The 25,760-nt window shown below is 31.2% G+C and overlaps 1 protein-coding gene and 2 pseudogenes across 1 annotated transcript; 2 read left to right on the top strand and 1 right to left on the bottom strand.

Annotated features, from left to right (window-relative positions):
• Positions 1 to 7,782: 7,782 nt before the first annotated feature.
• LOC120187421 lies at positions 7,783 to 9,980 on the top strand (annotated as a pseudogene).
• Positions 9,981 to 19,404: 9,424 nt separating this feature from the next.
• LOC120187361 (60S ribosomal protein L34-1-like) lies at positions 19,405 to 20,569 on the top strand. Its single transcript, XM_039191098.1, has 4 exons — positions 19,405 to 19,548; positions 19,682 to 19,761; positions 20,197 to 20,306; positions 20,392 to 20,569. The coding sequence occupies exons 1-4, from the start codon at positions 19,470 to 19,472 to the stop codon at positions 20,519 to 20,521; spliced, it is 399 nt and encodes a 132-aa protein (XP_039047029.1). The 5' UTR covers positions 19,405 to 19,469; the 3' UTR covers positions 20,522 to 20,569.
• Positions 20,570 to 23,319: 2,750 nt separating this feature from the next.
• Positions 23,320 to 25,339, bottom strand: LOC120187360 (annotated as a pseudogene).
• Positions 25,340 to 25,760: the final 421 nt, after the last annotated feature.

The following is a 25,760-nucleotide window of genomic DNA, read 5'->3' as shown; positions in this document are numbered from 1 at the left end:
AGCACCCTTGAACCACCCTTTCAGTACCAATTAATTCATCGGTTGTCTTAATCGCGAAAATCAAAATTTAAATTGAAATTTAAAAATTCAATTCGAATTAATTATTTTTGATCAATTGAAAGTATCCCTAAAAAATCAAAAGTGTTTGATTGTAAAAATGAAAATAAACATGAGAAAAGAATAATAAAAAATATTAATATAATAATATTAATAAAAAATGGAAAAAATAAATATATATATATATATATAATAATGTAAAAAGAAATAAAAAAATATTAAAATTAGGAGAAAATGAAAAATATATATAAAGTAAATAAATAAAAAATGAAATAAAAGAATAAGTCAAAAGTTGTTACATCTCCCATGTTTTGCATGTAGAAAAACTGGATTTGCAATGAAAATGCTCTGTCACTCCTCGTGCTTTTAGATACTGGCTTTGGATCCTCCACGCTTATTTTTTGTCATTTTTTTCCCTCAGTTTTTCCAAATCGTTGCCCTTTCCTCTGATTTTGGTTCCACGTTTTTCTATGTGTCCTTTCCTCTTGATGCATAAGTCTATTTATAGTCTAAAGAAACCTATTTTTAGCTCAGATTTAGAGTCCTACTTGGACTCAAAATGCTTCGTTTTAGTGTTTCAATAGGACTCAAATACATTGGTTTTAGTGTTTCAATAAGACTCAAATACGTGGGTTTATTTTTTGAATCTCACTAAATCGAGGTTGTTGAGTGCAGGGCATGGAAAAATAATAAAATAAAAATATATTAATAATAATAATAATAAATAAGTAAATAAATATATAATAAAATGCTTTTGTTGACCCGGACAAAAACGGGTGTCTACAACATTAAACTAAATTTAACAATTTCCCCAAAATAATGAGGATACACTTGGCCCCTATTGGGGCTTAGTGCATATGCCTCTAACGTTATCATCGTGAACTACCAAATCAATATTGTAGTAGTCAACGATGAAAAACGTTGGTCAAAAGGTCATATTAGGTTTATTTTCTGAGTTGGAGGGCCAAATGAGAGAAAAATAATATGATGATTATATTAGTTTTTTTTTCAAAAGTACAGGAATCTCTGATGTCTTTTTATCTTATTATAATTAAATTTAAATCTTTTATTTTTTTTGAGTGTATTCAGTGACCTAATTGATTAATGGAAATATTGTTTTCTTTTAAGGTCTTGAGTTTGAGCAGTTGTCTGCAGTATATATACGCCATTGAGCGTTGTCAATGATTAAAAATATTATGAACATATAGTACATGTAATCAGAGACTATTCAAAAAAATACTTTTTGAAATTTAATTGTATATTTAACGACTGATTATAATAATTATTATTTATGTTATAATATTTTTGTATCTATACTTTTTAAAAATCATTTTTATGATTTTATTAGACATAACTTTAAAAATGTCTCTAACATTTAATTAAATAATCATTCTAGTTCTTATCTTTTGGAGAGTTTTGGCTCCATCATTTTATTTTAAGGCAAACTAAATTATCATTTTAACCTTTATTCTTTCCTTTTGGAGCATTTTGACAAAACAAAATCTATTTTGGAACTTCTATCAACGGAGGGACCTTTTTTCCCTAGAAATGTCTCTGGAATTTTATAAGTTTATGTTCGCCCCAACATTAAATCATGCGCTCATCCTTTCTCCAGGAAACTGTACGATAAATATGAACCAAATTATTATATCCCAAACTCTAAAACACGATGATCATTTTTAAAAAAGGCGATTCATTACCAGTAGAACAAAGTAGAAGAAATCAAAATCTTGTGAAAGACAAACAGTTGAGAAAGATTCACTACAAGAAAATGCACCTTTAGTGACAAACATTGTCACTAAAAGCACTAAATTTAGACACTAAAATGCATAGTGACAAAATTTTCAAGTCGTCACTAATAACTCCTTCACTATTACATTAGTGACAATTATTCTAAAACTTGTCACAATTGTTCGTTTTTTTTGTGACCATCTATTAGACAGAATTATCAAAATGCATTGTGATGATTTTGTTTTTAAATTAAAAATATATTTTTGTGACCATCAATATTGTCACACTAGGTATTTTTTTAGTGACTAAATGTTTGGTACTATCAGTAGGAATTGTGATAAATGTATTTGACACTGAATGTATATTTTGTGACCACCAATTTTGTCACAAAAATATTAATAACAATGACGAAAACTTAGACACTAATATCATCTTTATCAGTGACAAATATTTTATCACAACTACATAACTAAATTAATTAAAAATTTATTATGCAATCAATTATAGTAGATATAAATTAATTAAAAATTTATTATGCAATCAATTATAGTAGATATTATATTTTTAGTTGTATCCATCTTCTTTAGGAACTTGCATTGCAATTAGCATGAGCGAGACCTTCAGGGAAAGAGTGCAACACCTAGCCACTGTGCCGAGAAAGAAATATATATTGTTGACAAAAAAAGTATATTTATGTTAAACTATAATTGAAATTAATTTTATTAATTTTATATATATATATATATATATAATATTGATTTATTATTATTATTATTATTTAATTAAATTTTCTATGATTTCTCATATGAAATATAAAAATAATTAAGTTTATTTTAAAATAAAATCATATAAATATTAAAATTTAAATCTAAAGTAATACCAAGTATTCTTAAATTATATATATTTTTTTAAATATTTGACAATGTATTAACCCCTTGTTATAAAAGTCTTAAATTAAAAAAAGAAAGTACTAATAATTATTGATGTTTGCAAAATTCACATATATCTTCATAAAGATCATAAATTACATATAAAAACTAATCAATTATTTTGAAGGAAAAACTAATCATAATTGAATATTAAATGACACTATCAAAGCTTATAGTATCATCGATCACTTATTTCGTTAATAAAAATAGAATTCTTAATAATATAAAACAATATATTTAAAAGATTAAGGAAATTTTATTAGTCAATTTATTATTCATGTAGTCATTATACGATATGGATGGTTACTGAAATTTAAAGTTTTAAAATGTATATAAACTAACATTAATCAAATTAGAGTATAAGACTAATAACAAAATTTTACCCTTTGACAAACTAGTTTATCTTAACAATAATTTTAATTATTATTGATGTCAATATTTATCACAACAAAAGTAAAATTCTAACTGACAAGTAATTTTTATTGTCATAATAAATATCAAATAATAGTAATCACTTTATATATTGTTATTATCATATCATTTCTCGTCAAGGAAAGAATTATGCCAATTTGCGTATTCTAATAGTGTCAAAATTTTTGTTACGGTGAAATTTGTATCACAATTATATATTTATAGTGAGAATTTAATTGTGAGAAAAATATAATCATCATAGTTATTACTATAACAATGAAGAAATAAAAATACATCACACTTATTTTTATTGACAGTGTTGTACAAAGTTTTTGTCACCAAAAGATTAATATTTACGACAAAATTACTAATAATCACTATCAATTTGCCAGTAAAAACATTTACTCTTACAGTGATACTTGTGACATAATCAGGGGCGGAGTTAGAAATTTCATAATATGATGTCATAATTTTAAATTATGATATCTAAATAAAATCATATAAATTAATGGATAACTTTAGAATTCGATAAATTAATGTAAAATATAGCTAAAGTAACACAAAACTATTACAAATTATTCAAACATTAATCAAAAGAAAATAGGGTGTTCATTTTTTGATTTTAATCGAATTTATAGACCGACATTTTTCAGTTTTAATCGAATTTATTGACCGAATTGAATTAATTCGGCTAAAACGACCAGCCACTAAGTTAGTTCAGTCGGGGAACAATTAATTTTTTCAATATTTAATGGTTAATTCAATTCGAAATCAGTTAATTAACTGAATTAATCAAATTAACTAAAAATATTAAATATAATATATATAGATATTAAATACATATTTTAAGCTCAAATCTATTCAGAATTAAGTTCCAATTATTTTTTAATCACACTAGATCCATTAAATTATCAAAATCTAATTAAATTTTGATCCAAATAAAAAATATCTATATTAAATTTAAATTAATCTAATTAAAATATATTAAAATTTTGATTAATTCGGTCATCGATCAAATTAATCGAACTTTATTTAATTTGATCGATTAACCGTGAAGGAAAAATGAATTAATTCGATTAATAAAAGTTTGGTTCGATCGGTGACTGAATTAAACAAATGAACACCCTTAATACATACGATGTCAAAACTTTTTTAAAAGGGGTGTCTTTTTCTTACCATTATAAAATGGTAAATTTTCTAGTGAAAAATATTATTGTCACAATTATGAATAATAATAGTGATCACTTAGTATGTTATAACTATTACATCATTTCTTGTTTAAAAAGGTGATGTCAATTTAAGCATTTTATTAGTGACTAAATACAAGTAGGACACAACTATTCACTTCAATAGTGATAAAAATTATAGTCGTCATAAATCACTAACTAAAACTAGTGACAAAAATAATTATCGTCACAAATCACTAACTAAGACTAATGATAAAATGTTTTCATCACAATTATAAATAGTAACAATGACTATGTAATATATTATTACTATTACAATTTTTTCTGTGAAAAATAAGTTGGTGTAAATTCAACAATTCTATTAGTGGCCAATTGATAATGACAATTTGTGTTGGTCGCAATAAAACATTATTAGTGACAAATTACTTGTGATGAGCTTCAAAGTTGTTACAATTATTATATAAAGAGTGACAAAATAAAAATAAGTCACAATTACTTATTTTAAAAGTGACAAAAAATGATTTTCATAATAAATAATATATTTTTTGTGATGAAAGTCTTTAATATCATCATTAAATGGTCACTAAATATTTTATTCTTATAGTGATTGTAGTACGAAAAGGTTGATAATTATGACCGAACATGAGTTGAGTTTCGTTTTTTTTTATGATTTTTTCTCAAACAAATGATGAAGTTGTGTTTGATAGATGAATGTATTTATTGGGCGGGGCTAAGGACATGGAATATTCATGGCAGCATATGCTTGTATTGTCATTGCTTGCGTGTTTTAAGATCCTCAATGGAGTTATTATTTTTTTTTCATTTTAAATTTTGTTTTAAGTTTTATTTCCATGCTTTTAACGTGGGGTTACGTTGTTAGGCAGCTAAATAATACAACGCTATAATTATCGTGAATGTTAAATTACTGTAAGATTTGAGTTGGTCCTACTGCGTGCATGCCAACCCTTGTATAGGAATATAATTAAAAGTTCAGTGACATAAATAATATAACGTTATAATTATCATGAATGTTAAATTTTATGGTAAACTAATTGAATGACCACTCAATTATGAGTTTAGTGTTAATGTGACCGCAATTTTCAAAATTAAGTTAATATGACAACTTATCAATTTAATTGGTTCCAATATAGTCACCTTTCATTAACATTCAATAGAAGTGTTTACGTGGTAGTTCATAAAATTGGTATAATTATATATTTGATCCTCAATACTTGTATATTCAATCAATTTGGTTCTAATTTTAATTTTAAATTAATAAATTAACCATCTAATCAGGAAGCGAAATGTGTCAACATACGATCATGACACATGTCACATATGACATGTGTCAACTCCTTATTGGAGGTTTTTTTATAATTTATAATTTATTTAATTAAATTTATTTTATAAATATAAAAAAATAAATTTAAAATAAAAATTTAATACAAGCTAAGTGGCATGTGTCACCATTTGATTAGATAAAAATAAATTTAATTAAATAAATTAAAATTTGTAAAAAAATCTCCAATCATAGGTTGACACGTGTCAAATGTGACATGTTTCATGATCATATGTTGACACTTGTCATCTCCTAATTGGATTGTTAATTTATTAAATAAAATTAAAATTAGGATCAAATTGATTGGATGTATAAGTATTGAGGATCAAATATGTAATTATATCAATTTTGTTAACTATCACGTAAACACTCCCCGTTAAATGTTAACGACGTGTGATTATATTGGAACTAATTAAATAGTTAAGTGATCATATTGACTCAATTTTGAAAATGGAGATTATATTAACACCATCCTCATAATTGGGTGGTCATTCAATTAGTTTACCATAAATTTTAACGATTCATGATAATTTATATAATTTTTTATCTTGCTTGCGGAATGAATTAATTGAATCATTATATAATTTAACCCATCAAATTAATAAATATTGAAGTCATCGAATGATATCAATGATAAAAGAGAAAATTAGTCCTGTTATCGATTATAGGTTCGAGCAGTTACATTTACAAGTTGTTTATATATTGTCAATAGATTAAGAAAATTCTAAACAGATATTACTCTATAATCATCCTATCTATAAATATGTGTATGTGGTTAATTAATAAAATAGATAATAATATATAATCCTCTGGATTATTAAAAAAATATTGTGTGAACCCATTTTCACTTAATCCAACCCTATACGTAACAAATGTGAATTTATGAACCGACGGAATACAAAATTATCTGAAAAAGGAGCAAAGGTCAATTTCAGTTTGACTTGTATTTTCTTAATCTTATAGCAAATGAATTCTTACAATTTTGCTAGTATAACTTCATGACGCTATTGAATATTTGACTTAAACAAAACATTACAAATTTCATAAATTAAAAAGAGAGGACAATTTTACAAATAATTGCTTGAAATTAAACCAAAGAAGCAACCGTCCAATAACAACCCATCTCTGGTTCACAACAATTACCCACCTTTTGAGCTCTAAAAAGCTATTCCTTTGCTGTACACCCAATACCTGGTTCGGATATACACTCGAATAATAGAGTTAAAACAAAGTCAAACATAATCTAAAATATGCATGTATTTGAACAATTACACAATTGATCATAATAGAGGGACTAGTTTATAAAACATTATAAATATTAGAGCCTTTATTCAAACAATTTGCATCTGTGGTATGCTTGACATATGTGCCTTGTGCCAAAGTTTTGCAGGCTTAGAAGTGCCTGAAATTGTGCATTGAACTCCAGCTATGTGAGTGTTACAATTGAAAGATTAACTAGATTTGAGTATGAGCACTGGTTGTGTATTTATGGTTTTGACTAAAAGTTGTCTTCATTTTCGGTCATTTATGGAAAAGGTTGTTTGAATCAAGGTGTTTTTATTGGATAATTTCATGGAGTCTTTGGTAGCTCAAATAGCAATGGTGTGGACTAACTAATTAGTTAAGTTTATACATGTCATTATGCTTTTTGAGATCAGTTTTCATGCCCAAGCTTCAAGGAAGATTTCTGGCTAAAGAAAATTAGATAAAAGGAGTACTTTTCTTACTGAAATGCTGTGTTATAATGGATTGTCTCTTGTTTTGCTGTGAAAATATTTTGTTTATATATAGAAAGAGAGGAAGACAAAATTATTGATACTGTTATTACATTTTTGGAAAACAGGGAAATTTCTTACAATCGTCAGAAATTTAGAACATCCAAAAAAGGAAAATAAAAAGTTTAATTAGAAATTTTCTCTCCTATTTCTTCGTTCTCTTTATTCCACGTTTATTTCCCGCTCAAGAGGTAAATATTTTTTAGATTCCTTTTGTTTCCCATTCCTTCCGTAATTTCTTCCTTCTCTCATTTGATCGGAAACCCCCGGGTTCGCTGCTCTTACTCAGCGCGATTCCGGGTTTTCCTTAAATTATTATATATATTTTTAATTTTTTTTACGTCGATTTTGTTTAATCTGAAGAAATTATGAGCGATCACCTGGTGATGAATGTTGACTGTCTGGTAAAGCCGGAGCCGCTTGAGTGCCATGATGTTCCCTCAGAGGAGAACCCGGGGCGTCGCGCTTTGCAGATTCTAAGGGGAAGGAGGTCGACGGTGGGGACGAGGAGGAGCCGCTGATTCAGTCGGCGGAGTGCCGCATTTGCCAGGATGAAGATTCCATTAAGAATCTCGAGACTCCTTGTGCTTGCAGCGGCAGCCTCAAGGTAGTTTCTTTCATCATGTTATCATAATTTTTCATGATAAAAATTCCAACTAATTTCACGGCTTTCAGTTTAATGAACCTCGTACAAGTTGTGCTGATTTCGCAATTATCATTACTTTGCTTTGCATTTTAAAAATACTCCATGAAATTGGGTTTATGATAAGCATTTCTTGAAATCTGTGTGTTTTGAATTGCAGTATGCACATAGGAAGTGCGTGCAGCATTGGTGCAACGAGAAAGGCAATATAAATTGCGAGATTTGTCATCAGGTATCTACTTGCTTTAGCATCTCCCTTCAAATTCGTTATTTTGTTCAGAAACATTTATCGATTACTGCAACATGGTTTCATCTTTTTCATTTGTCTCAACTAGAACTTTAGGACCTCCGCAAGGAATTTAAAGTTTGTGGATTATGAAGTAGTTCAACGAGAGTGGAAGAGGGTGAAATTGGCTGCTTTTAGGATGAATTTTAGTTAGCCTTTTGATTTTAGCAAAATCTCATATTTTTTTAACCCATGGTTGGATATATTTAGGCATTTAATTCTGTTGAAGCCTTGTTAAATTCTTTTTTTATGCTTAGTGCTATTGAAATTTGGTTGTTAATTTCTCCTTGTTAAGGTATTCTGTCTTTTCATTTGCCTTGCAGCCTTATCAACCTGATTATACTGCTGTACCTCTCACCCAAACTGAAGAAACCACTATTGATATTGGGTAAGTTTGAGGGCCTCGCATGTAAAGACATTTTAATGCAACTGTTGGCGGTTGGAGGGTGTTTTGTGCAAATGAATTTGACATCAGCTCTGTACTGTATGATCTGAATGGAAGATTCCATCTCATTGATTTCTGTATGTCTTGTAGTGGAGTGTGGACAATCTCTGGTACCCCTCTGGACTTTCGTGATCCTCACCTATTAGCCATTGCAGAGGCAGAACGGCAATTTTTGGAAACTGAGTATGATGAATATGCTGCATCAAATGCCAATGGAGCCGCATTTTTCCGTTCAGCTGCACTAATTGTAAGCTTTTGATTATGGAGCTGCTTGACATTTTCAGGTTTTAATCATGTTTAACATGGTGTTCAACATCCTTTAAGTGAGTTCAACATTAATTCCTGAAAAATGGAATATTATGTTTTCTATTTATTAATTTATAATCCATGTCTCAAGGAAATATTTTGATGAAATTGATTTGGAGAAAGGACTTGACTGAGGTGTCTAAGCAGTTAACTCGATCTTTATTTTCTTAAATGACAATGTAATTGAGAGTTCATTTTCAAAATGATTGAAACTTTTCTTCAATTTTATATCAGCTAATGGCACTTCTGCTACTGCGCCATGCATTGAATGTTCCGGATGCTGATTCGGATGATGATGTGTCTACTGTCTTCACTGTAAGTTTTACTGAAAGCGAACGTCCGGTATTTCATATACACACTTCTTAAGCTTCTGCATTTAACTCACCATCTCACCTTGAGTCATTTCTTCTTAAATTGCTTAGTTTAATGTCTCAGATCTTCTTGATTCGTGCGGTCGTATTTCTCTTGCCATGCTACACCATGGCTTGGGCAATCACTATGTTTCAGCGTCGAAGGCAAAGACAGGTTGTTCTCCCGTTTCTTCTACTTCGATTTGAAAACCCCACGTTCACTTCTCTTCCTGAGTAGGCCTACTTTATATCCTTTTTTTTTTTTGTCTACACCGCTTCGCATATTTCTTTGGACCTTGAAAATCATCTGTTAATCACAGACATGATTTTTATATTTGTGTTGTTATTGTATCATATCCATATCAGGAAGCAGCAGCTGCTTCAACGCAGGTTGCATTCGTGCTACAATCTGGGCAACACAGGGGCATGCATTTTACCGTCACATCTGGAACTACGGTGACTCTCCAGCAGGTTAGTGTTTGAAACATGAAGCCCTGCACTGCCATTATAGCTGTAGTTGATGAGCAACGTTGTACATTCCCTTTTGTTCTCACCCTATCGATGAACTCGTAAATCATTTTATTTTTTTAGTTATCCAAATATTTAAGTTGAAAAAACTTCGGGGCTCTAGTGATTTCGTTTCTATGAATTGCTAGTCATCTCCGTCTCTTGTAGCAATCGTTGGTTTCTTGGATATGAGCTCCTCTCTCATTTTCTACATCTTGATTTCCAATTTCGATTCTTCATTTGTATATGTTACGAGTATAATATTTTAAATATATGATTTTTTATAAAAAAAATAAAGTATATATGTGTGTATCGACTCATCTTGTACCTGACACTTGTCTGAATCCAGATTGTTTTGAGTTGTGTGGTGTGTGGTGTGTGGAGTAGGGAGGAATAAACAAAACGAAGCACCAATTGCCTCTTAATTATCTACTCTATTTACCTCACAAAAGCAAAGTGGTGAAATTCGAATACCATTTGGGAATTGTTAAAATCTGAAATGCTAATCCCACTTTCAGACTCCACCACTAGTTGGTCACATCAAAGGATGCCAAATTTTTAGTGGTATTCTCTTTTGAAACAAAAGCAGCATGCATATATTCTCACATGCCCTCGACCGGACTTGATCATGATCTATCACAACAATATTTGAAGGAAAAAGCCAGTTCAAGATTCTGCCTTGAACTTGTGTTTTTGGTAACATTCCATTTTGCAGTCTCTGTCTGTGAAATAACTGGTGTATGTCCCGGATTGATATTCTTATGTATTTCATCTTCCTATTTTGTTTAAACATCTGTTATTCATCTTTAAATCGGTTCAGATTTATTATCAGATCTTTTGGTCGAAGATGGGCATAAAGCCGGGACATCGACAGTAGTATTTTCCTCGGGGTCGTATTTTTTTGTCCTCCCAACCTTGCTGAGAGTCCTAGTGGATTCACAAAAGTAGTCTATGCAAACTCTTAGTTGTCATAGTGGATAAGGTGCTCTTATTTTATGAACTCTGCAGACTTATCAGTGAACTAATTGCTGATATCCCAACTCTGAACTTGTCTAAAAGGCTATTGACGGAGCCAATGACATCAATTATCAGTCCGAGAAAAAGAAAGGGAGGGAATAGATGAAAGATTGGGATTTGGGAATTAGACTTTTTCTTTAATTTGCTTTTGATATATTGGAATATAATGGGTGGGTTGGTCAGGGATTTAGGCAAGGCTGTCTGTGGATGGTCTAATTGGCACAAAGACCGTCGAGCCTGGCTGCCTCATCAACCCTTTTGCCCCTTTGTTTTAAATCAAAGTTTTAAAAAGCATCTATATAAACACCCGTATATTGCCCCCCTATTCTTCCTTTTTTTTCCCTATTAATTCGAGACGATCAGAAGTAGGGACGGATGTATGATTTTATGTTACGGTTCGAACGTATAAAATTTTAAAAAAGATCGAATTTGTTAAGTTTTTAGAGGAGGGAAACAAATTATTAATAAAAAATATACCAAAAAATCTAAAATATAAAAGAATTTAAAAAATTCAGTGGGGAGAGAGATTACCCCCACCCACTCCCTTCGTCCATCCTTGATTATATATTGCATTTGTTCAGTGTATAGAATATTTTTTAGCGATTGACAACACACACATCACACAAACACAATTACTCGAACACAAATCACTTAAGGAGTACATCATTCATTTTTTTAAATACTAATTGTTTGGATTATCTTGAATTTGAATAGTGGGTTTCAGTTTATATTTAATATGGTTGTTGTTTTTGGATTAATGGTTGGCAGAGAGTTCAATTTAATCGAATTTATTAATGCTATGAGGAGCCACCATTATTAACCCCACATCTCATCTCATCTCATCCCATCCCATGGCAAAAAAAAACTTCCCTAAAGGGCGAGAATTAATGCTTTAGAATGTTCCAAGTCGCATGTGACATTTTGCATATTTTAATAAAAGGAAACTGATGCATATAATCCTACATGGATAAGCGAGAAACATTTACACAAAATAAGGGGCAAAAGACAAGTTTTTTATTTTTGAACTGGCTCTTCTTTTACATATAATATGCGCTTTCACTTTAAATTCTCATTCTTTTAATGGAATTAGCTTTGGCTTGGTACTGTTCCAAAGCAATCTAGCAGTTCTGAGTGGTCCATATCCATGGCTTCTACCTTGACCGGTCATCTCCATCAAAGTAAAACAAGCAACACCCTTTTCTTAATATCAAAGGAATGTTTTTATTTTTGTAGTACTCCGTTGTTTAATTTGCAGAAATCATCAGGTTTGTTAGTTTTCGTGCTACGTGCCATATTTTATTATTTTTTTCTTGTATCTAACATAAATTCGTAACCGTAACACTTTCGACATACATTCTAGAAGCTTGCCAGACAGGACTAAGTGGGTCCCGAGTCCACATAGGAAGGCCGGATGATGTGGCAGACAAAACACGGTGGCAATAAATGATATATATATAGAGAGAGAGAGAGAGAGAGAGAGAAGAAGAAGAAGCTTAAAGATAAAGATACTTGGCTTGTTAAGGGTATTATTTCAATTTCCGGAAAACCTTTATTCATCCATGTCAGATTCTTCTATACAGCAGCCTTAATTTGCTTAGATTATTGCAGGCTTATGGTTTTTAGTGAATCCCAAAACCCTCTCTTTTAATGTTGGGTCCCTCCATTGCTTTAATATTGCCTTTAAAGTCCTTTCCAATTCCAACAGGACACATAAATAACAGGCTCATATCTACAGCAATGGAACATAACCAAAGAGTCACACTACACCAGAACAAACATATTGTGTCTGTGTTTGCTTCTTGTTTGTTTTTTGTTTTGAGTTTAATGGAGCTCAGTTTAGTGAAAGAGAGCGAGAAAAAAATGGTTCGCAGTGCTCAAAGAGTGCTTATATTTCTTATGATTTTTGGGTTATTAGCAGTTCAACCAGTTGAAGTTTCTGGTTTGAGAAACATGCACCTTGTTGGCTTCAGACATGATCAACGTGTTCTCAAGTCTGTTGATACCAAGGGAATGGACGCCGAGAAGAAACCGGCTTTCGTAAACAATGGATTCGATCCAAATGGGTCAACCAAACGAAGAGTTCGAAGAGGATCGGATCCCATCCACAACAGGTCTTGAAAACATTGATTGACAAAGTTTAAAGTGGTTTAGTTTCTTCAACAAGGAAGATCAATGACCTCAAAGTAAGTTTCAACAATGACGCAGAGGAGATAAGAACTGGTAGAGGGTGAAAAACTGTATCTGGTTTCTCATCAAGAAACCTTTAGGATTCTGAGGGTTGGTTCATTGGTTTTCTCCTTTGTTTTTTGGTTTTTGTTTTCTATTTTTGGGTTACTCTAACTGGAGTTCAGGATAGGGGTATGTTTCAATATGTCACACGGATGTATGATATCGATACTGAAAGGAAATCAAAGAGTTGGAGTACCATAGGTATGTGTATAGTGAAGTCAGTAGAGGAAAGTCTGGTCCTTGAAGACATATTTAATGAGCCACAATCAATCTTTGTATTGTAAGCTGACATCCTTATAGGTTATCAATGAAGAATATGAAAAGTATAGTTTATGGTTTGAAATCTTCCCAGAATGATTCTAATATCCATAGCTGTTCTTTTCTTTCAAGAGAAAACAATCTTGTGTTTGCGTGCCAGTAACAAGTTTCTCGGAAAATACACTCAAATTTGCTCTGTATAAATCTGTCACAGGAAATTAAATCAAATTTATTTCATTTATTAACATCAAAATACTCGAATTTAAATCTTAAAGACGATACCAACGAATTCGGCTAAACCTCATTCAAAGAAGTTGCTACTTGGAATGGCTGAAACAAAGCTAGACCTTTGCTTTTCCCTAAAATCCTTTTTAGAATGTATTTGTTTTCTTTGTTAGAGCTCTCTTCCCATGATACCAATGGAGTTGATCATTTCCACCAAACAAAACCAGAATTAAATATCGGGGTTGAATTGTAATTTAATTATTTAAATCTCGGTATCTAATTTAAAATTTAGAAAATCATGATTTATTTTAAAATTCACAAAAATCTTAAGACTTATTTAAATAAAAATAAAAATAAAATGAGAGCTGTGTAATAATTTGACCATTTTCATAATTAACAATGACTAAAAAAATATTTAAACCCCAAAAAAGGAGATATAAAGCTTAATTCTCCTACTGTTAAAATTGTCAATAACTCGAGAAATATTTAAATCAAAATAATGGAAGATTAAGATTTAATTTGTGTAGTTTTAAAACTAATAAAAAATAAATAATTGAAATAAAAAGGTTTTGGGGCAAGGCATGAAAACGCCAAAGAGATTTTAGTAGTTAAGAGCTGATTATTATAACTAGAGGTCTTAAATTTGAGTACCAGTAATTGTAAGGTATTTAGGTATTTATTATCAAAAGAGTGAAAATCTTTAGAATAAATATTATCACGTATAATCAATCTAAATTAATAAAAAAAAATATTTAAATAATATATAAAATAAAATAATAGTACATTAGAAATTTAGAAAGTGGACCATACTAGACTTAGTTTTAAAAGTTGGAGTTTGAACTCAACTCATATGTTAATTTTAATTGAGTTTATTTTTTTTTCTATATGTAGATACCCATTTTCGTCTGGGACATTGAGGGCTTTTTATTATTATATAGTATATAATATATATATATATATATAATAATTTCAAATGTGATTTTTGAAAGTATATAATATATGTTTTGAAAACGTATTTTTACAAAAGTATAATATATAGTTTTTGAGAACGTGTTTTTGAAAACATATATAATATAGTTTTTTTAAAAATGGTTTTGAAAACGTATCATATATGATTTTGAAAACATTTTTGAAAATGTATATAGTATATATAATCTTTGAAAATATATTATGTTGTTTTTGAAATATATTATATATTGTATAGGTTTAATACATATATTTTATATTTCTTTTTATTTATTTATTTATTTATTTTCACTTTGGTTTAGGTCCAAGTCCAAAAAAGAGTCTAAAGGTCCATTCGGGTCCAAAATGAAGCCCAACCGGGTAATACCAGCCTGACATAGCAAGCAAACTCAAAGGCCCAACTGAGCAAGCAAGCCCAATAGATTAGGGTTTTACACTTAGCATCGGCACCGTAATCAACCAGGGTCGTTGGATCAGACTTTTCGATCCAACGGCCGAAAACACATTAGATCACCATTTCAACGGCGCGTGGAGGCCACTCGCTAGTAAAGTTACCAACCAGCTGAGATCTTCGGCACCGAAAACTGGAAAATCGTAAAACTAATAAACAAACACGTCCATAAACACCAAATATCAGAGCAAATACGTAACAAATACGTTCCATCAACCCAAAACAGAAAATCCATATTAAATCGGGATTGAGCCACCGAGATTCAAGGGAAAATATTTCCCTTTGAAGCTATATAAACATCGGAGAACCCATCGGAATAACACACAACAAAAACAAGGCAAACACAGACAAAAAGAACAAAAATCACTCGTAAAACCGCAAGGAAAATCACAAAAAGAACGAAGAAGAAGTTTCGGTTGTTGCTCGAGGTAGGGACGGTCGTCGGTAGTCGAAAGGTTATCATCGGGAAAGGTAAACTTCGAGGTTTCCAACTTAGATCTATGCTCATAGGGTCATTTTTAGGACGATTAGGCTTTGATTTCGTGACTATAGAACCAGGGAGAGCGTTTTGGTGTATTTGGTTTTTTTCCGGCCACCGCAGAGCGGCGGTGTGGGGCTAGAGTGGTGGTCGGCCTTTTGCCGGTTGAGGGCTCGGGTTGAGAGGTTTTTGAAGAGGGGAGAGTTTTTTTTTCTGAATTTGGTTACAAATGATTTTTTTTGGGTTTTAAGGGGTATTTATAGGGGGACCTTGGTGTAATTACAAGAGAGTTAAATTATTTCTGCAGTCCCTGATACTTTGATGTGTAATTCATTTTAGTCACCTGTTATAAATTGACCCTTGAATTTTGAATTATTTCGATTTAATCCTTGATTATATTTCTCATTTTTTGCAATTTAACCCCCAAATTTAATCCTTTAAATTTTTGCCTATTTCTTTTTTTTTATTCTCTTTAAATTTTAACATGTTCTTCATTTTTTTATATATATTTCATTTTTTCCTCCTTTTAATTTTTTTTTTATATTTTATTTATTTTAAAATTTAATACTTTCTTCATTTTATTTGATTTGATTTTTCTATTTTAACATTTTTTGTTAATTTCTTAATTTAGCTTTTTTTTCTTTGATTTATCGAATATTTATTTTATTTTATAAGCTAACATTTTTTACTTTTTAGGGGAAATTTTTATCGATCAAAATTAAGTAATTTGAATCGAATCTTTAAATTTTAATTTAACTTTTAATTTTCATAATTAAGAAAACCGAGAAATTAAATTGGTATTGAAAGGACAGTACAAGGTGTTAATCCTTCCTTGACTGTAATCGACTCCTGAATCTGACATATTTATGGTAAAACGCAGATCAAGTGAGATGGTAAATTAAGATGTTCGGTCAACCTGATAAATTAAATAAATGATCAGTGGCGGCTCTAACATGTTTTATTTAATTCGAAGCCCGATTCTGGGCCTACCCGAGGGATGTGTAGACAATAGTTTTTAACCCATTTATTATATTATTATTATTATTAAATTATTATTATTACAGGCCAAATACAAACCTGGAGCCCAATTAATAACAAAAACAGGAGCCCAAATACATCACAACCCGGAGGCCTAAACCCAATCCATGCCCATAACCTATCCAGACCCATAATTTAAACCTGAAGCCCTAAACTTGTTTAGGGTTTCTAAACTCCATCTCAATTATCGCTCAACCCTCAATCGTTGGATTTATGATAGATCCAACGATCTAGAATGGTCCGGAGGATTCCAGAAACCCTAAGGATTCCAGAAACCCTAAGGTTTCATCATAACCCTAGGGCTATCTCCAGCCGCCGCCGCCAGAAGATACTCTCAGTCGTTGCCACATGAACTGCCGCCATTAAAGCCACCGGCCTGATCGAAGGAGATCTGGGTGCATTTAATGCACCCAACCAACTCACCCTATTCATCTAGCCGCTCCTATGGTGAGTCACCACCATAGCCCTGGTGACTCACCGGGCTTCATCCATCCTACCGGTTAAAAGAGAGCACCACAGGGGCTATAAAAACCCCTCACCTGCAAGAAAAAAAGGGAACCAACAATATATACGAAGCAGAGAGAAACATGGAGAAAACGGTAGCCAAATAGAACAACTAGCAAAGAAGAAAAAGAAAAATAGGAAAAAGATAGAGAAGAAACCAAGAGAAACTTACCCTCGTTGGAGCCTCACGTGTCGTCGGATCGTCAGAAATTTCGAAGGTAAAAAAGTATATCTAGGACAAACGACGTGTTTTTAGGACGAGATGAGAGTTTAGAGATCTATGATTTGGAAAATTTTTAGGTCGTCGGTCGGAATCACCGGCGGACGATGGTCGTGGTGTCTAGCTTCCCCCTGGTGCCCCTCCGATGAGGGAATTAAGAGAGAATACAAAGCTTATCTCTCTTAGAGAGAGAATCAGAAAGTAGAAAATGAAAGTTTTGGCCTTAAGTGTCGGTTAATAGGGTATAAATACCCCTCCCCGAACGACTTCATTTTGGGGAGGGGTTTCTGCGTATTTAGTATATGGGTAAACCCTATCCGTAGCCCATGTAATTTGTAATTTTTACAATTTAGTCACTAAAATCAATTTATGTATATTTTAATTTATATTTCAGTTTTATTTTGTTTCTATCTTAGTCACTAACCGTATGTATATATGTTTTAGGAAAAATATCTAATTTAGTCCTTGGATTTTTAATAATTTACATTTTAATCCGAATATTGATTATGGTTAAATTACCCTATATTTTGATATTTCTATTTATGGCCATAAGTTTTTATATTTTGAAATTTTATCATCGAATTTTAATAATTTTAATTGTAAATAATAAAATTGGTTTATTACAATTGTAGTAGCTAAAATATGAGATATTTGTAATTGTGGCCTTAATATTTTGTAGTTTTATAATTTAATCTCTAAATTTATTATATTTATTATTTTAATTCTTTATTTACATATTTGTTAATTTTTGTTAATTTATAGAATCACGCCTTAACTGACAAGGAGTGTGTTTCTAAGGATTATTCATATAAAATAATATCCCATTTTTAATTTTTAAGTATCATAATTTAAATATTATTCAAATCTGTCAATTTTAATAATTAGATGACGTATAATCGTGTAAGTACCAATTTTGGGGGTTGTGGGGGTGCTAATTTTTTCCTACACGTAACCAACTCCCGAACCCTTTTCAAACGAATCTCTGGTCAATCGCAGATATTTTAAAATTATTTTACTTAAAATTATTTTAAAATATATCTTTAGGTATTCGATTTACCTAACACAAAATTCGATAGCGACTCCAAATTTGTATATTTATTTAAAACTCAATATATCCCAATATTAAATTGGATTGATACTCGAAAAAGCCTTAAAAAACCGGCGAGAACCGTTTCGACAAGACGGTTACGACACTATCCAATTCTATTTTTTGTTTAAATCCTCTCAAATTTGGGATGAGTTTTCGTTATTAGATGACAACTCGAGTTTTGAACATGTCTAATTTATTAACAGATAAATCTAAATCGTGTAATGTAAGATTTTATTATTGAATTAAGGCTACCAATCTTACTTACTTTATTCACATGGATAAAATTTAAACTCTAAATATTATTTAAATAACCTAACACATGAGCTAAATGATTAATTGATATTGTTTTTATAAATTTTAATAAATGACCATCCAGCTCAGTTGGTAGATCATAAAGTTTTTAATCTTGGGGGGATCGAGTCCCACGGAGGGCATAATTCGGAGGTCTCCTACGGAAGTTGCTCTCAACCTGACGTTAGGAGCAATCTACTATCCTACATCTCCCTTATTCCATTACATATGGGAATAACTAATTTTTTTTTGATTTTATAAATTTTAATGGGATATGTTTTTTTAATGAAAAGGGGTTCAGATAGTTCTACGGTACGACAACCTAATATAAGGCTAAAGAAAGACGCTACCGTAAATGTTAATATTTTTTAATATTTTCGGTAGAGCACCACCTAAAATATTATTTTTTTCTATCGAAAATATTAATTTTACTACTTAAAATTAATATTTCTGATATTAACATTTTCGATAGAAAAAATAACATTTTTAATAGCGTTCTACTGAAAATATAAAAAATTATTAACATTTCCAATAACACATTTTCTTAATCTCATATTAACCCGTCTTTCCTTGTACATCTTAAGGAGTTCAGATTCGGGGTGAAGAACTAAGACAAAAAAGCCCAATCTGTTGGTGTTTAAACCCAGTTTAGTACGGCTTCAAATATCCCTTGGGGATTGAATCTGAAGAGCCTCAATTCCAAAAACCCTAGAACCAAAATCCACAGCCTCAAAAAATGGTTCAGCGCCTCACTTACCGCACGCGTCACAGCTACGCCACCAAATCCAACCAGCACCGCGTCGTCAAAACCCCCGGTAACTCCTTCCAACAACTCCTCTCAATAACCCAGTTAGTTACTGTGTTTTTGCTTCTTTTTTAATTCATTAATGGTGCATTGGCTTTGGATTGATTGATTTTTTTTTTATTATGTTGTTTTCGTTGCAATAGGAGGGAAACTTGTGTATCAAACCACAAAGAAGAGAGCTAGTGGACCCAAATGTCCTGTTACTGGAAAGAGGATTCAAGGAGTAAGTCCTTTTTTTTTTAAAAACATCTTGATGGAAATTATTGAATGGCTGCTGAGTTTGTAAGATATTCGTTTTTTTGGGTATGATTTTAGGAAGAAGAAATGTGATTCACAGGTGATTTTGATTCATTGTAACTTCTAAGTTTAGGCTCATTTTGATCAATGGCATCTTTTATTTTGTGAATATTTCAATATATGTTGTTTCATGCTTTTCAATTGAAATATAATATGGGTATGTTGAGGAAAATTTTGGTATATTTCAGTTTGAGTAAAGTTTTTCTCAGTTGATCTTAAATGTGGCCTTTATTTCAATATATGTTATTCCATGGCTTTTCAATCGAAATATAATTTGTTTATATTAGGAAAATTTGGGTAGATTTCAGTTTGAGTAAATTTTTTTTCTCAGTTGATCCAAAATGTCTCCAATATTTTTTAGATTCCTCACTTGAGGCCCGCCGAGTACAAGAGGTCGAGATTGCCGAGAAACCGTAGGACTGTGAACCGTGCCTACGGAGGAGTTTTATCCGGAAGCGCTGTTAGGGAAAGGTTTGTAATTGAAGGACTGAAATCTTTGGTTGCTTTCTGTGGTTTTGAGACTTAGACTTGTTTTATTGATGGGGGGAAATTGCAGGATCATTCGGGCCTTTTTTGGTGGAGGAGCAGAAGATTGTGAAGAAGGTGCTGAAGATTCAGAAGGCAAAAGAAAAGCAATCATCCAAGAGCTAGAATTTCAATATGGTAAATTTTGGCAAATGGATTGATAGTGAACCTTGGAAAAGTAGTTTGAACTGATTTAAGATTTGGGTTTATGTTTTTGTTCCTCTGGCTTGTTATGAATCATGTTCTTCTTGTGTTACTTTGTCGACATATCAACTATGTTAACATTTTGTTTTTTGGACATTCACTTGTATGTTCTCTTGAATTTCGTAGTTTATGTTGCCTACTTATCTGATCACCTCTAAAATGACATTATATCGACCATCAAACTGAGAGATTTAATGGTTGTATCAATCATCAAACTGAGAGATTTAATGGTTGTATCAATCATCAAACTAAGAGATTTAATGGTTATATCAATCATCACAAAGGATTGTTCTCATCCTTTTCAGGAACTACTTCAACTCACTAGTAAGTAGAATACTTTTTTCAAGTGTGGGCACGGGTTCAAATCCTTTATGCCTAAATCCTTTTTTTATCTTCTTATATTTCCAGTGAAATACACAAATGATCATCGGCCATAGGGTGTTAATTTCTCAAGACCTTGATTATCAAGAGGTACAAAATGATCATTTGACAATTTATATGTTTTGATCTTGTTTTGTTAAAAAATGATGTTCGTTTAAACTGAATGTTAATTTGCTGACTCAAACTGTTTTAAGATTAGATTTTATCATATTCTAGTTAGTAGATTAATGTTTAGTTTAAAAGGTTATCATTTTCACCGATGAAAAAAATATAAAACATTTGAATAATTGAATGATATTTTGAAATTTTTAATAATTGAAGTATTCAACAAAATAGTACTTTATCCTATTTTTTAACCATACAAAATGGGAAGTTTTGGATGTGGTCCATAAAATTACAATTTCCCATAACATATACTATATCTAATTTCTTCATAGATTCATCCCCTATATTCATTATCCTAGCAATTTAGTCCTCCAAAATTTCCGAAGCTCCTAAACCAACTTTGGAATTCAAGTTAATCTGATATTTAGCCGATTAAATCCTTGAAGTTTCGGAACTCGAATTAAATCTCAAATTTTACCGTCCTTGTTAAAATATCTAGCCTAGATTTTAGGATGTGACAAAAATAGTTAAAAACACTGAAGATTTTTTCTGATAAGAGTTGAGTCTCGTTAAAACTCCCCTCATATCAGAGATGAACCGAAGTCCAAAGTCTAATAACGGAAGGGGGAAAGAGTTCTAATAAGTATTATTAAGAATAACACAACCGAAACAAGTTCAGACACACAAAATAGACTGTTTACATCCAGCGAGAGATAAAAGACTACTTTTGGGGGACCACCCTAGTCCAAATCGTAACATCCAATCGAAATCAACTGTAAATTGCAAAGCTTGTAGTTTAACAAGTGAATTTACCGAGTATTTATCATCGCTTGAACCTGATCAACATACCCAATCAATGTTGATATTATAGCCACAAAAATTCCGAAGTTCAGAGTTTAGATTATCCCATTGTTCTACCTTCCAGTCAAACAGTTGACGCCTCAACTAGATGTTCCAAGACCACTTTCATTCATTTTAGCTCCAAACTCTGCAATGGTGCCCGATTTATTACAAACTAGAGCAAAATTTTTGGGGAATATAGTTTGCAACGAAGACTCTCCAATCCATATATCAGACCAGACATACACCATCTTACCATCGCCCACCTGTATAATAAAATTGTTTCTTAAGCTATTGCTCATGGAATCCTCCTTAAGAAAGGACTTCATCGCTCCATCCCAAGAAAACGATAATCTCTGATGACTTGATCCTCTTGGAAGTAGGCTATTAGAGTCATAAATTATTTAATATCGATTTAAAATTAGTATATAGAGGTACAACTAGTATTGCAGGGCGTTTGGTTCGCGAAAAATATTATTGTCAAGAGAAATGATCTTTTCTAGAATTGTATTATGTTTGGTTCACAGAAAATATCATTATTAATAATAATTTATTATTAATAGTAACATTTTTTTTGTTAAAATGGTGGAAATGTTGTTAATTCTTAGGTAATGAACAATTTTCACCACTTTTGACACAATTATCCCTGGAATAATAATTATTTTCATATAGATCATTCTCAATTTTTATTCTTCGTGATTTACTCAAATAATAATAATAACGTATAAGGAGCTTAATTTAGTAAAATATTAATAAATTTGAATAATTAAAATTATTTAATATTTAATGTATTAATCATTTTATAATTTTATGAGGTGAAAATATTATTATTGTAAAAAATATGTAATTACTTAAAACAATATTTAATTTTGAGTTATTAAAAAATAAATCTTATACATTACAAAATAATATATTTATCCACTTGAGATCATAATATTATTTTTATATTATATTATATTTTATATAAATAAATATGATACTTATGAAAATTATTTAAAAATATAAGTTTTAAATATTAATTATATTAATTATATGTTAAATGTGTTTTTTCTTTAAACTTAGATAGTGTACAAATTAATTTTTTTTTTATAAATTTTCATTCAAATATTTGTAATTTAATATGAAAGTTTTACTTGTTAAAAAATATATATCACAAGGATAATTTGATAAAATATGCATTCAAGTAATCTTATATTATGATACAACATTTCCAGAGTAATATTACATTCATACTAAACAAACCAAACAAAGTAATGCAATATTCCTAGAATAATACTACATTCCGATAATCTTATTTCCAAATATAATCTTACATTCCTTGAACCAAGCCACCCTTAATACCATGTTACAAACACCCAAATTTTAATTAAGCTTAATGCTTGAATTGCAAAACCTAATCCTCATTCATTGTAGTAAGTTTTCAAAGATTTAATATCATTACTTCTATAAACAAAAACAAGATTGAAGTTTAGAACTTCAGAATAATATATGAATATACACATCACAAAAGCAGTGTGATTTACTGATACAAGGAAAAAAGAATAAGCTGTTGGTACATTTTACGCAAGAAACCAGAAAGGATGCTTACTGTCTATAACTAGTTTAATCATCTTTCAACTCTTTCCTTGGCCGTGCTTCGAATCCCCCTTTTTCTCTCTTCTCGAGCGAATACGGCATGCAGGTCCCGAAAATTCTATCCCACATTACGAAGAACGGTTGCGAGTAGTTGTATTTGGTGCCGTGAAGCTGATGGTGAATATCGTGATACGTGGAATTGTTTCTAAAGAAAATATGAAAGGGGTTTCCGGGCAGCAATAATCCGCAATGGTCATTGACAGTTTTCATGGTGGCAAATAAGAAGAAAAAGATGGAATGCGGGGAGACATGTCGGAGAGGAGAAATGATAAGGCACCGCCTATTGTGTCAGTGAGAAGTCCCTCCACCGGATGATTGTACAAAGCTCCAAATGCATAAGGAACGACAAGATGATGATGCAGAGAGTGAACGTGCCGATATAAGAACTTGTTCTCGTGCATGTATCTATGCAGAAAATACTGCCATGTATCCAAAACCACCATTGCTGTAAGAAACTGTCTTACTAGACCAACAAAGGAAGACGACTGTTGTGCAGAAGCCCCATCATCGCCCCCTGCAACCTGAAAATTGTAATGTTTGATAAATGGAATTACACACAACAGAGAGAATTCCACAACCGAAACTGCTTATACAGCACATTATACATAAGTAATTTCGGGTAATTAACAGAAATCAAAAGTGGAGCAAAGATGATAAAGAAAAAAAGGAAACTAAAACCAGTTAACGGACCGACTGTAGATCATGCAAGTTAAAGGAGCTCTCGAACACAACAAAACGACAATAACCGGCTTATAAGCGTTTCATCAGGAGACAAGATACAAAGAAACTTACGAAATCATTCCTAAAATAAAAGGAACTTCAACGTGGTTATGATACCTATTAAATTAAACTTCCTAGGGATAAACTAGAGATCAGAAACACAAGTCATACTAAAGTATATTTTTGCATTTATTCTGACTACATATTATTCGGCATATATGCAGAATTACAGTAAGGCTATACCTGAAAATTCATAATTATATTGACGATTAAAGCTGTTACTCAGACACGAGACGAGTGTTAGATAGAAGTATGTGTCTAATAAACGTATGATCATATTATTCTAAGTCTTCTCATAAAATTGGAGGATTGTACTTGTGTACACACATTTGAATATGTATTACACCAAACCTTGTACGCAACCTAAATAAATGCTTTCTATCCAAATTATAGTATTTCAAGTTCAAACTCATGGCAGAACCTATTAATAGGTTCTGGTAGTAAAAGGAAATGTCATTCTGGATTCGGGTTCGTGCAGTCCTGCATGTATGCCTTACCAATAGACTTAAAAAAAATCTAAACAGTTACTGCATTGTAATCAACCGAGGCTACTAAAAAAACTCTTTGCCACTTAGAGCTAAGATTTATATTTACAACGATTGTAAAATTCAACAAAACCCATAATTTTTTTTATTATAAAAAATCATAAAATTCAACGATACAAGGCATAGAAAAGAAACATAATATCATACAAAAAACCATAATCGTAAATGAATCATCCAAAGTAACAGATTGAATCATTGTTTTAGCGAGGATTTACCGCGAACAAGACGATGGCGACAGCATACTGAAGTATTTGCTGCAAAAGGACGCCTTTAACGACAGTTTGTTTGGAAACCAAATTCTTCTCATGCTCGTCCCTTCCTAAATGCAATCTATAATTTTCAAAAGATACTAAACACATATATTCCAGAATAACCCAATAAACAACAATTGGAACGATAGTTCCCAACAACTCATCAGATACAGAAAAATCCATTTGCTTTTACTAAACAAACATCAAACGAAACACGTGAATTTGTAAGAATATGATAATAAAACAGGACAACGACTTTAAAGTTCTGCCGTCTGTGTTTTAATGGTTACCAAAATAATAGTCAAATTCGGCCAACTACTAGAAAAAACCCCTTTAATGACGCGTATTGCGCGTCATCTATGGATGCAGATGACACACAAATGTGCGTCATTGAAGCCACCGTCATAAATCTCAGATGACACGTAATTGTGTGTCATAAATCTATGACGCGCATTTATGACAGACACTTATGACACATATTTATGACGCGCATTGCGCGTCATTGAAGCCCCCGTCATAAATGAAGATGACACTCATAAATTTATGACACGCATTTATGACTTACATTGCGCGTCATTGAAGCACACGTCATTTAACGCCTCATAATACTAAATATATATATATATCATATTATATATAAGCAATCCATTTGCATACAA

The sequence above is a fragment of the Hibiscus syriacus genome, unplaced genomic scaffold (assembly GCF_006381635.1).
Source record: "Hibiscus syriacus cultivar Baekdansim isolate YM2019G1 unplaced genomic scaffold, ASM638163v2 tig00113725_pilon, whole genome shotgun sequence".
Lineage (NCBI taxonomy): Eukaryota > Viridiplantae > Streptophyta > Magnoliopsida > Malvales > Malvaceae > Hibiscus > Hibiscus syriacus.
This window is presented reverse-complemented; position numbering and strand designations above follow the sequence as displayed.

Excerpts from the sequence above, each read along its gene's own strand:
- LOC120187361 (XM_039191098.1), top strand. The coding sequence starts at position 19,470 with ATGGTTCAGCGCCTCACTTACCGCACGCGTCACAGCTACGCCACCAAA. Across the intron at positions 19,549-19,681 it reads CCGCGTCGTCAAAACCCCCG|GAGGGAAACTTGTGTATCAA; the intron begins GTAACTCCTTCC and ends TCGTTGCAATAG. Across the intron at positions 20,307-20,391 it reads GGAAGCGCTGTTAGGGAAAG|GATCATTCGGGCCTTTTTTG; the intron begins GTTTGTAATTGA and ends GGGAAATTGCAG.